Source organism: Callospermophilus lateralis, chromosome 18 (genome assembly GCF_048772815.1).
Source record: "Callospermophilus lateralis isolate mCalLat2 chromosome 18, mCalLat2.hap1, whole genome shotgun sequence".
Taxonomy (NCBI): domain Eukaryota; kingdom Metazoa; phylum Chordata; class Mammalia; order Rodentia; family Sciuridae; genus Callospermophilus; species Callospermophilus lateralis.
The window spans coordinates 6,702,464-6,719,356 of NC_135322.1; the positions used below are offsets into that span (position 1 = coordinate 6,702,464).

The following is a 16,893-nucleotide window of genomic DNA, read 5'->3' on the forward strand; positions in this document are numbered from 1 at the left end:
GGTAAGGAAGAGCAGAGTGTGGAGGAAAATGGAGGAAGCAGGGACACAGGCCATGTCAAAGAGGGGGATGGGATTAAAACAGCAAGGCCAAGGAGACTGGGGTGCAAAATGCACCCAGACTGAGGGTACAGATCAGCCTAGGAGTCAGCCCTGGCCTCAGGCCTCCCTCAGCAAAACGCACCTGAGCCTGTGCATTGGGCTCCAGCCGCAGCAGACAGCCCACCTGCAGGGCTTTCGTCTGGATGATTCCAGCTCCCACGAAGTTCTCAGGGTTGGGGTCCACATTGTCCAGGAGAGCGGAGCCAAACCCCAGAAGCTGTGTGGGGGAGAGTCTGTCAGTGCTAAAGCTCTGTAAGCTCCCAACAACATCCCTGTCTCCAAAATCCTTGTTTAAGGGAACTGATCCCACTGTACAGGTGGCAGAACAGGCTCAGGAAAGTCAAGCAGTCACTTTGCAGCAACGTGTGCCCCCAGCCTCACCTTGGCCTTGGTAACTTCGGCGTCCATGGGGTGGTTGGCTTTGAAGATTTTCTGCGCTTCCTGCAGCGGGCTGGGAGGCCAGGGAGATAGAGTCAGGGACCTGGCACCCCGATGTGCCCCCAGCTACGGCCCAGTTGCCCCCGCCTGGCTGCTCACAGGCTCAGCTGCTTCCAACGCTGGAAGAAGTCCTGGGCTGCCATCTCCGTGGGCTGGAAGAACTTGTTGATGGTCACCGGGAGCTTTAGGGTGAGGGACTGTGGGGCGCCACCATACCTGGCAGGAGAGGAAGGGCTCGGTCAGGCCCCGCACCCTCTCCCTGGAAGCCCTGCCTTCCTAGGAGTGCTGTGCCAGTGCCAAGCAACTCACCGGAAGCGAACCGACAGCAGGGGTGGCGTCAGGAAGTCCCGCAGACACTCGATGTTGAGCACTTGCTGCACCTGCGCTCCGCCGTCCACCTGCGCGGCCACGCGCTTGGTCTGCACAGCCAGCTGTGTCCCCCAAAGGTCAAGGAAGCCAGGGGTACTGGTGGGATGCCCTGAGGGGATCTTGGCCACAACCCTGGATTTCTGGTCTTTAGGGAGTCCCGAAGGCAAGAACCAGCTCCTAGGCAGAAGCCTTGGAGCCACCTAGCTGCCTCTCTGGACTGGAGGCCTTTATTGTGGCTCTATTACTGGCTGGGGCCTGGGTGGGAGGTGGGGACCGGCGGCTGACTCCCTGCTCTCAGCAGGTGGTGACTATGGGCAAACTAATCTCTCTTGTCCTTATTTGCAAGATGGACATGTGTACAATGTCCTCAGGAGTCAATGAGAGAATTTTTCACAAGTACTTGTCTGTTCTACACAGATGGTGGCCATTAGTGTGGTCACTGTGTCATTCACACCTGCCATCAAGCACTCCCACCCTAACCCATGTGCTGCACAGAGCTGCCCCCAGATTAATGAATGAAGAACAAAACTGAAAAGGTGCTCTGAGTTTAGGGGTCTAGCCCCTCTAATTTCCCAGAAGGGGGAGAAGACTGGTACTGCCAGACACACTTCCAAAGTTTTCCAACTGCTCTGGTCTTCCAGAAGGAAGAGGAGGACCTATGCCCAGCAGAAGGGTTAGGAAGGCTAGGAGAGGCAAAGTGACTCGGCCCAAGTTCTACAGAGAAGTCCCTGGGGGGGGGGGGGCACCTAGAGCCAGCTGGGGCTCCCAAATACTGGAGGCACTGTCAGTGCAGGCATGAAGCCTGATACAGGACCACATCAGGGCATGGGAGGCCTTGTATGGACAAAATAAGGATGAGGGCAGCTGTGGTTCCAAGAGTCATGTCTCCTGCACATCATTCATTATCATCTGTCCCTGGGGGAAGAGACCCAGAAGCCCAACTTACAGATGATGACACCAAATCTCAAAAGAGATGTAACCACATGCCCAAGGTCTCATTGTACTAGGGCTAAACAAGTCTGGACGTAGGTCTTTCGGTTTCCTAGTGGGCCATGCCTGAGAGGATATGAGTCTGGAGGTCTCCCGGGTGGACAACGGTGGGCGAGAAGTTTTGGAACTGCACTGAGGTCTTGTTGCCATAGAAGAGATACATGCGGCCTGGGGTGGGTGGGGAGGCAGGGCTCCATCTGAGTTCTGACCTCATCCCTGGTCACCAGCCAAGTCAAGTTCTCCCACCAACCCTTTCCCTATAGGGCAGTGGAACACACCAAGGTTCTGCCGGAACTCAGACTTGACTCCAATCTGCAGTAGCTGGTTCTCAAACAGGACCCCGTTATTCTTGCACACAAACCTGGACGGGATGGTGGGGAGTTTAGGATGGCAGGGTGCCTGGCCTGGACTCCCCACTTGTTCCTGTCACCCTTGCCCATCTCTTCTGGGACTCACTTATTCAGCAGTTCATCAGCTTCGGGGATGGGAGGGCCGATGTCCTCAGGACCTGGGCTGGGGATGGGGAAAGGAGTGAGACATGAAGGAAATTGTGGGGCTGGAGGAAGAGGGTACAAGACACAAGCCCAAGAAGGTCAGAACCCCAGAATTCACATGCCCAGCCTCTCCAAAGAACCTCAGAGAACTCTAGAATCAGACCAGCAGCTGCCACCAATGCAAATGGGACCCTGGCAAATGCCTGCTCCCCACCAGGGGGCCTCAAGTTTCACTTTCCTCCAATCCCTGTCTCTGCTGATCATCAGTAACCCCTTGAGTGCCCAGTCCCCCAATCCACCCTGGGACCACCAGAGTCTGCCCCGACCCGGAGTCCACCCCTTACTCAGCAGCTGGAGCTGGGTCGGCCAGCAAAGACATGGGGCTCTCAGGGGCAGGCGGCTCCAGCTCGCTGGGCCATCCAATCCCAGAGCAGACAGAGAAGACAGGTGCGGCAGGCAGCCAATCCCAGAGAGGCAGCAAAAGGGTCAAGAAAGAGAGAAAAGGAGAGGGTAGGAGAAAAGGAAGAGCAGACTAAGAAATGGTGATGGGAAAGGAGAACACAGGGTGGCCAGAGGGAGGCAGCATGGGGCTGGCAAAGGCATCAGGGACATGAGAGGAGAGGAGTGTGGAGAGGGGCTGAGCAGAAATGGGGCAGAAGCTGAGGGGCCAGCCCTGGGCGGGGAGAAGGGAGCGAGGCAGCAGTACCTGAGGAAGGCCTGCTCAGGGGTGGGCCCCAGGCTGGGCTGGGCAGTCGGGCCATCAGAGAAGACATCCACCAGGAGGTTCCCAGCACCTGCAGGAGCTGGGGGTGCCGCTGGGGGAGGGGCTGCCCGCAGCCCCAAGAGGTCGGCGGAGGGCGAAGGCGTGGACTGTAAGAGGTGGGGGTGAAGCTGAGCCGAGGCGGCCACTGCGGGACCCAGCCCCAGCCAAGCATGTGGGCCGCTCTGTGGGGCTCACCACGGTACTGGGCGTGGGCTCCACACCCCCATTGATGTCATTGCTGCTGGCGTCCCTCCGGCCATCATCCAGAGCGCTGCCGGCCCCTGGCCCCTTCTTGCGCTTCAGTTTGGCCAGGATGGAGGACTCGCGCTCAGGGAAGGGTGGCATCTCCTCCAGCACTGTGGCCTGTGGGGGGATGGGCGGGTCAGGCAGGGGCCCTCAGTCCACAGAAGAGGGAGGACCCATGGAGGGTGGGCAGACGCTGACCAGGACGTCTGTGCTGGCCACCGAGCTGAGGGTGAGGTACTCCACGGCGCGCTGCTGCAGTTCCACGTCGGCGTTGCGCAGCTGGGAGCCGGCTCTCAGTACGCCCTGGATGGTGGCCTTGGTCTCGGGGAAGAGGTTGATGAACTTGATGTAGGTGGACAGCAGCAGGGCTCGCGTGGCTACGCTGCACAGGTGGAACTTGGAGTGGAGCAGGGAGAACTGCACTGGGGGGCTGAGCAAGGGGCCGAGTCAGCAGCAGCTGGGCACCACCACCCTGCAGAAACCCCTCAGGAGCTGCCACCCCGGGAGCCCTCTCCAGGACCATGGCTGGCCCAAGGGGCTGACACTCCCCAGGCCAGTGGTCACTGCATCATCCTGTCCCAGACTCCTGGGACTTGGGTTCTCTCTTACCGGGTCAGGTGCTTGGAGTGAAAGGCCAAGGAAATTCCTGGCGACCCATCATTATCAGCCCTGAGACTCCTAGAGGTTCCCCAAGCTCTGGACCCCTCAGAAGCTCAGGTGTTCACCCCCCAGCCTGAGGCTCCCTCACCTGGAGCGGGGGTCTCCAGCAATTAGGTTCCCAAACTCCCCGAGGATGTAGCCACCAACCTTCACCATATTCTCATGACAGGCTGGGGCCTGGAGGGCCTGGAGGGAGGAGGCCAAGACAAGAAGGAGAGGGTCAGTGGCTTTGTGCACTGCATGCACCAGGCATAGGACTAGGCCCCGCGTGCTGTTAACAGGTGGAACCTTTGTAACACAGGTGAGACTACAGATAGGGCAACAGGCACAGAGAGGTTAAGGACTGGCCCACGCTTACACAGGGAGGAAAATGGGGCAGCACTGGGCCTCTTTCCTGGGCACAGGAAATGGAAACTAGCTCTGTGGACTCTCTATCAGGCTCAAGAAGCCACAGGTCCTGCGCCTTGGGTAGTCCAGAGGGGCAAAGGCATGGAGCTTGGGGCACAGGGCAGGGGCGCAGCAGGATGGCGGCCTGGGTCCCACAGCCCAGCTGTCCTTGCTCAGCATCTGTGTCCTGACATGGGGGTCACAGTGAAAGATGCTGACCTCAAAAACAGTCTTGGCGGCGTAGCCCTGGACGTCATCACGATTGGTGACAATCTGCAGCACACGGTACCACACCTCCTCACTCACATAGTCACCAGCAATGCGGATGAGGTTGAGGATGGTGTCCACGTACCAGCTGTAGTCCACCGCATACTTCTCAGCCAGGATGGCCACCTTCAGTACCTGTCACAGGAAGGGAGCAGGAGAGGCTTTTGGTTGACCAGGCGGGAGCAGCCTTTGGACTCACCTGGGTCTTGGCTCACCACTGTCCCCATCTGGAGACCCAGGAGTCCAGGTCCCAGGCCTTCTCTCTGACCCAGAAGTCTAGGCTCCAGTCCACTTAAGACTCACAATCTCTTCGCGGATGGCGTAGTCAGCCGTCTCCAGGTACCGCAGCATCTCTGACACAATCTGCTTGGCGTTGCTCCGGTCACACATGGCATACAAGAGGTCGGCTGCCCGCTGCCGAACACTGACATCCCGCTCCGTCTGAGGGAAGACAGCAGGGTCAGGCTGGGTTCTAAGCTCCCTTGGGGCCCGGCGCTGGCCACTCAAGGGCCACTGAGGTGGGTCAAGGGCCCAGGGCAGGCTTTGCAAGGCCAAACCTTGAGAGCATTGATGACCGTGTCGATGTGGGTCTTGACAGCCTCGTGGGAGAACTCGGAGCTGGCCAGTGTGCACATGCTCTCCAGGGCCAGGTAGCGCAGGTTGGTCTCTCGATGCTGCAGGAACTGGCCCAGCTGGTTGCAGGCCCGCACCAGGAGGTTGGGCTCGCTGGCATCGCAGGCAGGGCATGAGGGAGGAGTGGCAGGGGAGGAACAGAGATGGGACATGAGGCAGAAGTTCAGGCCTCACTGCTCCCCCAGGATCCAGGTCTTAACTTCTGCCCACCCCTACATCCTGGTCCTGACCCTCCTGGGGACCCAGATGAGTCCAAATAAAGGCCAACAGCAATTCTGCCTCCTAGGCAGAGCCCCAGCATAAATTCTGTGGGGTAACATTTGATACCTCCATCCTTGTCTTACCAGGTTCCAGCCCTCCTCCCTCAAATCCAGGGGTCCAGGCCCAGCCCTCCTCCCTCAGGCCCAGGGGTCCAGGCCTCCAGTCTCAGCAGCCCAGTGGACACCTGTCATAGTGGATGATGAGGCTGATGGTCTCAAAGAGGATGGCATTCTTGGCATTGGAGTGCTGCACCTTCTTGGACTTGGGAGGCTCCTGCGCCTTGTTGAGCACAGTCTCCAGACATTCCACCAGCCGTCCCTTCACAGCCGCATCCTCTGGGAAATAGGGACACACCATGCAAAGCTGGTCCTCCCAGTGAGGCAGCAGCCCTGCCACTGCTCTCCTCTTCAGGGGAAGAGCTCAGGCTGCTTCTGAGCCTGGGGATCCCTGCAGCTCCAGGCCAGGGTCTTTGCTTCCTCAACACTTCTCAAGTCTCCAGCCCAGCAGGGGAAGGGACAGAAGGCACCCCTGAGACAGAGAATCCATCTCTAGACTTGAGCTCAAGCTCTCAGCCCCTCTGACATGACTCCGCTGGGCAAGAGGCTCCACCCCTGCGAGCCTTACTTTCCCCTTGTGCAGCCCGGTGCTCATTAGAATTCTCCCAGGACTAAGAAAGCACTCCCAACCGTAGAGCTTCCCAAGGATCATCTGCGTGCCCAGCACAAAGCACTGGCCCTCAGCCGCTGGCCTAGAAGACCATGGTGTGCTTGCCCAGGCTGTGCTCCTCACCGGGCGCTAGGAGTTCAACAGTGGGAAAGCGCCCCAGTGCCCCCAGAGCTCCCCCTCTGCTGAGACTGAGGGATGCCAGCCAGAAGCCCACAGGAACTCCAATCACTGGTATATCCTGAAATGTGATGTGCTATCAAGTGCACAGAATTGTTGTCTGGTGTTCTAGCAAAAACCATCAGCCCCAAATCTATTGGGAAATTTCAGAACAGCTAAAAGTCACCCAAAGGCCAATTGGCCAAATCTAAAATGTGGGACACACTGAGGGACACAATTGTCCTGGTTTCTCCCAAAAGGGGTCTGTGTGGCAGTGGGGATTTAGAGTAAAAGAAAAGTGGTAGCCAGGCACAGCAAGCGGCACAGTCTTGTAATCCCAGCAGCTGGGGAGGCCGAGACAGGAGGATTGTGAGTTCAAAGCCAGCCTCAGCAAAGGCAAAACACTAAGCAACTCAGTGAGACCCTGTCTCTAAATAAAATACAAAATAGGGCTGGGGATATGGCTCAGTGATTGAGTGCCCCTGAGTAAAATCCCCAGTATCAAAACAAACAGACAAAAAACCCACCCAGGGTCTCACAAATGCTAGGCAAGTAAGTACAGGGAAGTATTCTATCACCGAGCAACATTCTCCAGCCCATTTCACTTCTTTCTTTCTTTCTGTATTTATTTATTTTTGTGGTGCTGGAAATTGAACCCAGGGCCTTGAACACTCAAGGCAAGCACTTTACCAACTGAGCTATATCCCCAGCCCTTCTTTATTTTTTTTAAATTTTTTTGGTACTGGGGGTTGAACTCAGGGGCACTCAGCTACTGAACCACATCCCAGCCCTTTTTTGTATTTTATTTAGACACAGGGTCTCACTGAGTTGCTTAATGCCTTCCTTTCTGCTAAGGCTAGCTTTGAACTCATGATCCTCCTGCCTCAGCCTCCTGAGTAGCTGAGATTACAGATGTGTGCCACTGCTCCCAGGTACTTCTTTGAGACAGGTTCTTGCTAAGTTGCTAAGGCCAGCCTCAAACTGGCAATCCTCCTGCTTGAGCCTCCCCAGTAGCCAGATTGTAGGCTGGCTTTTGCAAATCTACTTTCACAGTCATTTGGCAAGTGTGTATCTGAGAGCAAAGGGGGGTACAAACAGAGCAGTGCTCTAATGGCCGCTGAATCTGGATGGCAGTGCTTGGTGTTTGTGCACTGTTCTCCAAAGCTATCTTTAAGTTTGAAAAGTTTTCATAATAGTAAGGACAAAAGTTAATGTTATGCAACAAAATAGGCAACTCTTTCAGGTAAAAAGTGAGAAATAATACTCAAACTCAACCTTAGGCCTTGATAAGATTCTGCTTTACATTATGCTAAGTGAAGCTAGCCAATCCCTAAAAAACATATGCCAAATGTCTTCTTTGATATAAGGAGAGCAACTAAAAACAGAGCAGGGAGGAAGAGCATGAGAAAAAGATTCACATTAAACAGGGACTAGAGGTCGGAGGGAAAGGGAGAGAGAAGGGAAATTGCATGGAAATGGAAGGAGACCCTCATTGTTATACAAAATTACATATAAGAGGAGGTGAGGGGAAAGGGAAAAAAAAATCAAGGGAGAGAAATGAATTACAGTAGATGGGGTAGAGAGAGAAGATGGGAGGGGAGGGGAGGGGGGATAGTAGAGGATAGGAAAGATAGCAGAATACAACAGTCACTAGTATGGCAATATGTAAAAATGTGGATGTGTAACCGATGTGATTCTGCAATCTGTATACGGGGTAAAAATGGGAGTTCATAACCCACTTAAAACAAATGTATGAAATATGATGTCAAGGGCTTTGTAATGTTTTGAACAACCAATAAAAAAAAAAAAAAGGAAAAAAAGATTCTCTTTACATCAACTCTGAAAGACATTATGGGGAAAATTAAACAAACAGTAGGGAATCAGCCTAATGTGTGACAACAGACTTGTAGCTGTGACTGAAAATGCCCACACAGTTTTAACAAATATGTAACAAAACATTTAAAGATAAAACTGTTATTTATTTCTGCTTTTTTTTTTGGTACTGGGGATTGAACTCAGGGGCACTCAACCACTGAGCCACATCCCCAGCCCTATTTTGTACATTAATATTTAGAGATAGGTTCTCACTGAGTTGCTTAGTGCCTTGCCTTTGCTGAGGCTGGCTTTGAACTCACGATCCTCCTGTCTCAGCCTCCCAAGCCACTGGGATCACAGGTGTGTACCACCACACCTCGCTATTTCTACTTTTTTTTTAATATTTATTTTTTAGTTGCAGTTGGATACAATACCTTTTCTTAATTTATTTATTTTTATGTGCTGCTGAGAGTCGAACCCAGGGCCTCACATGTGCTAGGCGAGTGCTCTACCGCTGAGCCCAACCCCAGCCCCCTATTTCTACTTTTAAGTATTTCAGAAAAATAATTTTTTTCCAGTGCTGGGGATGAAACCTGGGGCCTCAAACATGCTAGGTAAGAGCTCTGTCCCCATTCAGAACAAAACAGAACCAGATGTAAAGACACAGCAAAATATGAAGTCTGTGTAATGGGATTTTTTCTCTTGGAAAACTTTTCATAACACATTGGAAATAAACTGCAGGTAGCCCAGTGCCACCTGGTGGAAGAGTTGGCACCGGATGGGATTCCTCCAGCCCCATGCAGGAGCAGGGCCATGTGTGCAATTCCTGGAACACAGAGAAGGCAGGAGACCCCAGACAATATTTATCACTGGCCTCACTGCTGGGAAGGGCCTTTGGTGTCACCTGCATCATATGTTCAGTTAGTGACTCACACACACATACACAGGGACGCACATGGTATTCACATACACAGGTATTCACACAGACATGTAGACAGACGTGTGCACACACAATACAGATGCTGATGTGCTCACACCCAGTCATGCACATGCAGACACGGGCACCTCGTGCACACCCGGCCGTGGAGACTGCACACGGCAGCCCTGGCCTGCAGCAGGAGCTGGGCACCAGCTGACTCAAGGGAACTTGTTCTGTGACACCGCCTGTGCAAGCACCTCAGCACAGGGTCCCCCCACACTGCCTCTCGAGGCCACGTGGTGAGGCACTGAAAGCTTGGGGGAGCCTGGCCAGGTGTCCAGGGAGGGGTCAGACTCTGCGTGGGATGGCCACGTCTTATCACCAGGCCTCAGTCTCTCTGTTTATATAACGTGGACTCTTCTCCCAGACAAGTATTCCTCACAGCTCTACTGGGGTGGGTGTGGAACAGCCCTGCCCAGCACCTGGCTCACTGCAGGAGTTCCATACAGGACAGCTGTCATGGCTGTGGGCAGTGGGAGAAGGTACCCCCTACCAGAGATGAAAACCTCAACAGACCAGGCAGGAACTGTCCTCTGACCAGTTGTGTGATCCTGGGCCAGGAGCCCTCTAACCCTTGGTCTCCTCCCGTGTAGAACAGGCCTGCTAACAGCCCCTGGCTGCGGCGCTGCAGGGAGCCCAGCCAGGGCAGGAAGCACTGGGGTCCAAGCCGCCCCTCACCCCTGCAGCAGCACAAGAGCTAGAGGTGTCCACCCAGCTCAAGAGAAAGCCCGGGCAGAGTTCCGAGCCATGGACAGCGGGCCGCAGTGTTACCTGGAGGAGGGTAGCACTGCAGCAGCCGCAGGAGCTTCACGGACAGCCAGGGCGCGGGCACAAAGTAGTAGGTGTAGTCCTGGAGGTCGGTGGAGGCCGAAGAGACGATCTGCGGGGAGGAGGCCAGGGGTGGGCATAGGCCGGGGTGGGCATTAGTGATAGGGGCTGTCAGCACCGTGCTCTGGAGCAAGTACCGCCCTCCAGGGGATGCTGAAGGAGTAATGGTTCTACAGAGCAGGAAACTGAGTCCCTTGAGCACATGCTAAGACAGTGGGACAGGGACTGCTGGCTCCAGGGGGACAGAAGTCTCTGCTGGTTCCCTTCTGTGACAGTCCCCAGGCTCAGGCATCTCACTCTTGACTCTGAGCCTCCCCTGCCCAGGACTCCTCTACTAGAGCCCATGCCATACTGGCACTACTCAGGGACCACAACTGGGTCCCACACTTCCCTGGGTTCCTGGGCTTGATACAGGGGCAGAATGGAGGAGGCTGGAGGAAGGGCGCAGGGAATGGGTGAAACATCAGATCCTGTGACTTTTTCCTCATGGCAAACTCCTACTCGACTCTGAAAACCCTGTCTCCAGGAAGCACTCTCACAGTGCTCTGAGCCACCTCTATGACAGCATGTGCCCCATCCCTTCTCTGTCTTGTGTCTCTCACAAGGGCCTGGCACAGATGTGTGGTGAATGAATGAAAGAAACAGGAACAGAACGAATGAGTGGTCTGCGCCTTTGCTCAAAAATCCAGGCCTTGCTGGGCCTGGTGGCGCATCCCTGTAATCCCAGTGGCTCAGGAGGCTGAGGTAGGAGGATCACAAGTTCTAGACAAGCCTCAGCAACTTAGCGAGGCCTTAAGCAACTCAGTGAGACCCTTCCTCAAAAAATATAAAAAAGGGCTGGGGATGTGGCTGAGGGGTTATGTACCCCTGGTTCAAATCCCCAGTTAAAAAAAAAGGGGGTGGTTGTAGCTCAGTGGTAGAGCGCTCACCTCACATGTGCAAGGCCCTGGGTTCGATCCTCAGCACTACGTAAAAACAAATAAATAAAATAAGGGTATTGTGTCCAACTACAACTAAAAAATAAAAATAAACATTAAAAAAAAAAAAATCCAGGCCTCCTCCTATGGGCACAGAGAATTTTTTTTTTAGGAAACACTCATATACTTCAAGCATCAATTCAGAACTACCTCCCCTAGGAAGCCCTCCTGGGCTCCTCAGCAGGTTACGTGCCTCCACTGGGCACCTCCAATACTCTGAGCTCCCTCCATGATGATACAAGGTACCCCTTCCCTTATACACAGTCTGACTGAGTCACCTCCCCTGCCACACGCCCTTCTCCCAGCAGGACAGGGAGCTCTTCGAGGTCTGACAGTCTGACTCATACATGTCCCTGATGTCATGCCACAAAGACCCAGGCACAGAGGAGGCCTTGGGGTTCTTCAAGGACAGAAGCAAAGGTGGTGAGAGGGACAGGAGAGGCACAAGGGAAAAGCAGCATGGTCAGCAAAGGCAGAAGAGGAGGCAGGGGGCAGAAGAGGGAGGTGGGGGGCAGGGGAGGGGAGGCGGGGGGCATCAGGTTGGCAGGCCCCAACGCAGGCCCCATTCTGGGTGCTTTGTGTACAGCAGCTGTGCTATGAGGCAGCACTATTCCCACTGAACCTATGGGGCACCCGAGGCCCAGAGAGGCAACCACTTTGCCCAGCACCACAGAGCCAAGAAGTGGCCACACTGGTCTGAACCCAGATCAGGGCCTAAAATTGTGACCACACGGCTGGGCTGCCTCTCAGGGAGGAAGGGGGACCAGAGAGCTGTCAGAGGCACAGGACACCTCCGCAGCCAGCACGGAGCCCACACCTACCCGGCTTAGGCGAGACACAGCCAGGGAGACACAGGTCTTGAAGTCGTCAGGGTTCTTCTTGCAGAGGCAGGTGATGAGGCTGACAGCGGCTGTGACCACGCCCTGTGGGCAGGGGGAGGGGGCCGGTTGGGGTCTGGGGAGGGTCCCCCCCCCCCCGCTGGGGTCCCTGCGGAGGACCTAAGGGCAGAGGCTCCACAGCAGGGTGGGAGGGTGTGCACAGGAGGATGTGGGGGAGTGGGGGTCTGCACACGTCATTATGTGGGGTTTTCTACAGGGGGGATAAGGAGGCTATGGGGCCTCAGGACCACGGCCCACACAGACCTCATGTCCGGGTGCCCTGGGAAGGTCCCCGACATCTCTGTGAGGAGCCTGGAGGGCTGGAGACCAGGGAGGGGCTGGGCGCCCTGGGGTGGTGAGGACTGGGGTCTCTGCTGCCAGACAAGCGGTAGGGCTTGCTGGGGGGTCTCTGGGAGTCAGAAACAGGCTGACATTTCCTGAGGGGTTGGGTCAGGGATGGGTGTTAGGTGACAGGGTCATAGGATATGATCCCTGCGTAGCCAGGGGGTATTGGGATGGAGGTGAGAGGGTTTCTGGACAGTTGGGCAGGTAGTGTGTACTAGGGACACCAGATCAGAGTCTCCAGTGCCTGGGTGGTATCAGGGAAGAGGAGGGGGCTCAGGCACCCAGGTGGGCTGGGAACAGAGGGGGCTTCAGGGCAGCTGGGAGGGGCCGGGTCTTGGGGCAGTAGCCAGGGCCTCACCATGTGCTGGTCATTGAGCAAGTGTACCACACGGGCCGTCCACTCGCCCATGGGCACCAGATCAGGTGAGGCCTTGTAGAGCCGCAGCAGACACAGGGCCGCACTCTGCTTCACGCTGTCCATGCTGTCCCTGTGGGACACAGCACAGGGCAGGTGGGGGAGCGGTCAGTGCAACCTGGGCTCCCCACACTCCTCTCTCCTGCTCCTCCCCTGAGGCTGCCGATGGCCAGCAAGGGATGCAGGAAGCCAGGTGGACAGGGATCCAACCTGCGCTGCCCTCACAGGGACTCAGTTTCTACATCTGCAAAGTGGCTGCTCCTCAGTGACCTCCTAGGTCCCTGCTAGGACTAAGCAAAGTGCCCAGCCTGGCGCTGCGCCCTCTTCCATTCACCACACCTCCAAAGCACCTCCCAAGGCACAGGCACTGCTGCAGGCCCGGTGGACAGTGGGGCCACCTCAGTGCACGTCTGTCCTCCTAAGACTTCCCTCCAGCGGGTGGTCCACTGCACCTCGACACAGAAGAGGTGGGCGGCATTCGGGGTGTGCACAGCACAGAGGCAAGTGGGAGCATGAGGCACAGGGATGATTTTGGAGGAGCCTCTCTGCTTCGAAAACAGAGGTACAGAAAACCAAGTCAGGGAGGAAAGACAGAAAAACGTCTGCAGTGCACCGGGGCACGGCTGTGCTCCCAGCAGCTCAGGAGGCTGAGCGGGGAGGACCACAGTGCTAGGCCAGCCTGGGCAACTCAGCAAAATAAAAGGCTAAAAGGGCTGGGGGTAGCTCAGTGGGACAGTGCACCTGGTTCAGTCCCACGAGGGTGGGCGGAGGGCTGTGTGGGGGGAGAAGCAGTGGGATCCCAGCCTGACAACAGCCAGTCACTGCACAGCCCTTCCGATGTGGGGCGCTACCCTACGCGGAAGAACTTGTTATTTCATCTTCATGATAAACTAAGAAATAAGTACTATTATCGAGCGTGGATCCCCAGATATGCCGTTTGCTCAAAGGTCCCTCTGGCTGCCATGTGGAGAAGAGGACGTGGGAGGCAAGAGCAGAAGCAGGGAGGCCCGAGGAGGGCGCACACCCATCTGGGTGGGAAGGCGCTCAGACAGCAGGCAACGATGCAGAGGGCATGGCGGCACGCTGGGGGTCTGCCTTCTGACCCAAGGGACGTATGTGGTAAGTGGTGACACCGCGACATGAGTGTGAGGGGGGCTTGGGCAAGGAGGAGGGCTCTGAGTGGGAACCCAAGTTCAATACGAGAAGGGTACAGACCCCTGGGAAGACACTGAGTGGATAGGTGGCACTGGAATCCAGAGAGGCCAGGGAGGGCCCAAGCTGTGTGACATCCACAAGTCCTTTTCTCTCTCTGAGCCTCCATATTATCCTCTGAAATGTGGGACCCTGTTCCTCACCTATCAATTACTGTATTAAGTGAAATAATGGTCTCCAAAGGCGCCAACTCCTAATCCCAGAACGTGTGAACATGCTCCCTTACATTCTGAAGGGTCTCGGGGGCAGGGATGTGGCTCAGTGGCAGAGCACGTGCCCAGCATGCATGAGGCCCTGGTTCAATTCCCAGCACTGAAAAAAACAAACGAACGGCTGAGTGCGGTGGCACACTCCTATAATCCCAGCAGCTCAGGAGGTGAGGCAGGACAACCATAAGTTCACTTGATCTTAGCCAAAAGGCCGAGAAGCGATGACGACCACAAGTTCAAAGCCAGCCTCAGAAACAGCAAGGCTCAAGCAACTTAGTGAGACCCTGTTCTAAAAGAATAAGGGCCGGGGATGTGGCTCAGGGTAACGCACCCTTGGGTTCAAGTCCAAGTATCAATAAATGAATAAATGGATGGATGGGTGGGTGAATAACAGGGGATGTAGAAGATGTGACTAAGAACCCTGAGACAGGGAGGGGATCCTGGATTCTGCGGGTGGGCCCGGTGTCATCGAGGACCCTTAGAAGAGGGAAAGATGAGGGTCCGAGTCAGAGAGAGACAAGGCGTGAGGGTGGAAGCACAGGCCACAAGAGGAGACGCCACTGCTGGCTCTTTCTACGATCCTGGGGATGAAGCTAGGCCTGGCACATGCGAGGCGAGCACTGGGCTACACCCCCACCTGCTGAAGTTGGCTTTAAAGATGGAGGAAGGGGCCAGGAGCCGGGGAATGAGGTGGCCTCTGGGAGCTGGAAAAGGCAGGCAAATGGCTTCTCCCTTGGAGCCTCTGGAAGGATCAGCCCTGCCCTCAGGTTGCTTTCAGCTCAGGGGGGCTGGGACTTCGGACTTCACTCTAGAGAATCAGCTCGATTTAAGCCACCACCTCGGGGGCTGGCTCTGTGTTGGACTATTACCCAGTCCTGAGCAAGACTAAGAAAATGGTGCTGTTCCAGAAGGTTCTCCAAGGCTCTGGGGTCAGACACACCTGCTGGACATTCTGGCTGTGGTGTGTGATCCCGGGGAAAACCACGGACCCTGTGAAGGGCAAGCTGGTTTCCTCCGCAGGGAAAGAGGACTCCCAGAAGCACTGAGGGTGAAGAGGGCTGGAATCTAGGAAGCTGGTGTGGCTGAGCACAAGGGAGGTGCTTGGGCCTCTCTGGGGTCTTCAGTAAAGGGTTTCTCCCCAGAAAGGACCCAATAGGTGGCAGAGGCACACGGCAGAGTCCTAGGAGGGGAGACTGACCCGAGCCAAAGGCTGGGACCAAGCTGCTTCCCCAGATGTGCAGGAGAAAAGTGCACAGCATAGCAGCGCCCTCCGGGCCCCATGTCTGCAAGGCAGGGAGATGGGCCTCAAGCCTACAGCCAAGGGTGGCCACAGGACTGGCACTCTGAGGAGCTGGGCCACCTCTGCTAAGGGACCACCACCCTGGGGCATTGGGTTAAAACCAGAAGCCAGCTGAAGGTGGGCCCCAGACACCGCGGTCAGTGGTCAGTGGTGCTTCCCACCAGTGGCCGGCTTCACCCCAGCGCTTGCTCTGGGGACTCTGCTCCAAGAGCCTCCTTATGTTAACCGCAGCCTCCAAGGAGGCAGTCCTGCATTTACAGGTCAGGAAGTAAAAGCAGTTGAAAGCAAATAAAGGAGTAAGAGCTAGTCATCAATGCTGTGCTGTTTAGGTCAAGTTTCCACCCAGGGAGGCAGAGCAAATCCTGGGGCAGAAACCTCTGAATTCATGCGCACAGGGAAGGAGGGTGGAGGAGCAAGGGACTCTGTGAGGGACGGAAGGGAGAATGTGGCTCACTGATTTCCCTTTTCAAAAAGGTGTTGATACCAAATACCAGCAATTCCCCTCTTAGGCACTGACCCTGGAGAAGGAAGACAAAGGGACACAGACCAAAGGGGTCACAGAGGAGCATATCATCTATGGAAGCCAAAAGGTGCCACCTTTATGATGCACAGATAAGATACTCTCTTGCTATGGAGTATTACTTGGCCTGAAAAAGGAACAGATGTTGGCATAGGTGCCACCTGGGTGAAGCACATGATGTCTAGAGGATGAAGCCAGGCAGAGGCGCCCTGGTCTGGGACAGGCAAAGCCACGGAGGCAAAAAGACAGGGGCTGAAGGGGTGGGAGGATGAGGTGACTGCCAACAGGAAGGGGGTCTCTTGGTAGAGATGAGGAATTGATGGTTGTGAAGGATGGACAACATCTTAATTATACATGCTAAGATAGGGAATTGTGTCTCAACTTTTTAAAAAGTTTACCCTTAAAAAAAGTTCCTTCAGGGGCTGGAGTTGTGGCTCAGTGGTAGAACACTTGCCTGTGTGAGGCACAGGGTTCAATTCCCAGCACCGCATGTAAATAAGTAAAATAAAGGTCCACTGACAACTTAAAATATATTTTTAAAAAAATGAATAAATAACATAAAAATATTGTGTCTATCTATAACTACACACACACATATATATATATATATATATATATATATATATATATATATATATATATATATATATATATATTTTTTTTTTTTTTTTTTTTTAAGGTCCTTCAGCACATGTCTGTTATCCCAGTGGCTTGGGAGGTGGAGGCAGAAGGATCACGAGCTCAAAGCCAGCCTCAGCAAAAAAGAGGCACTGAGAAACAGGGAGAACCTGTCTCTAAGTAAAATACAAAATAGGGCTGGGGATGTGGCTCAGTGATCAAGTGCCCCTGGTACCCACCCCCCCAAAAAAGAAGTTCCTTCACACCCCAGGTGCTGCAAGGCCAAGCTTCTAGTGCCCAGAGGTCAGTGGAGAGCCAGGTTACCCCAACCTGGCCCCTGACCCTGGCAGGACACTGCCCCTTGCTCA

At 55.0% G+C, this 16,893-nt stretch overlaps 1 protein-coding gene across 2 annotated transcripts in view; it reads right to left on the bottom strand.

The window, feature by feature from the left end:
- Ap2a1 (adaptor related protein complex 2 subunit alpha 1) overlaps nt 1-16,893 on the bottom strand; it is a 33,804-nt gene that overhangs the window by 586 nt on the left and 16,325 nt on the right. Inside the window, exons 5-23 of one of the 2 annotated variants that reach the window (XM_076839606.2) lie at nt 12,610-12,739; nt 11,850-11,951; nt 9,995-10,103; nt 5,792-5,942; nt 5,271-5,439; nt 5,017-5,154; nt 4,666-4,848; nt 4,148-4,245; nt 3,598-3,829; nt 3,349-3,516; nt 3,097-3,260; nt 2,735-2,800; nt 2,353-2,409; nt 2,175-2,257; nt 1,974-2,064; nt 847-969; nt 637-753; nt 481-550; nt 182-316 (exon numbers count right to left, since the gene is read on the bottom strand). In XM_076839606.2, the coding sequence (XP_076695721.1) occupies nt 182-316; nt 481-550; nt 637-753; nt 847-969; nt 1,974-2,064; nt 2,175-2,257; nt 2,353-2,409; nt 2,735-2,800; nt 3,097-3,260; nt 3,349-3,516; nt 3,598-3,829; nt 4,148-4,245; nt 4,666-4,848; nt 5,017-5,154; nt 5,271-5,439; nt 5,792-5,942; nt 9,995-10,103; nt 11,850-11,951; nt 12,610-12,739 (2,386 nt within the window). The remainder of the gene's footprint in view (nt 1-181; nt 317-480; nt 551-636; nt 754-846; nt 970-1,973; nt 2,065-2,174; nt 2,258-2,352; nt 2,410-2,734; nt 2,801-3,096; nt 3,261-3,348; nt 3,517-3,597; nt 3,830-4,147; nt 4,246-4,665; nt 4,849-5,016; nt 5,155-5,270; nt 5,440-5,791; nt 5,943-9,994; nt 10,104-11,849; nt 11,952-12,609; nt 12,740-16,893) is intronic. The other variant, XM_076839607.2, reaches the window with a different exon arrangement.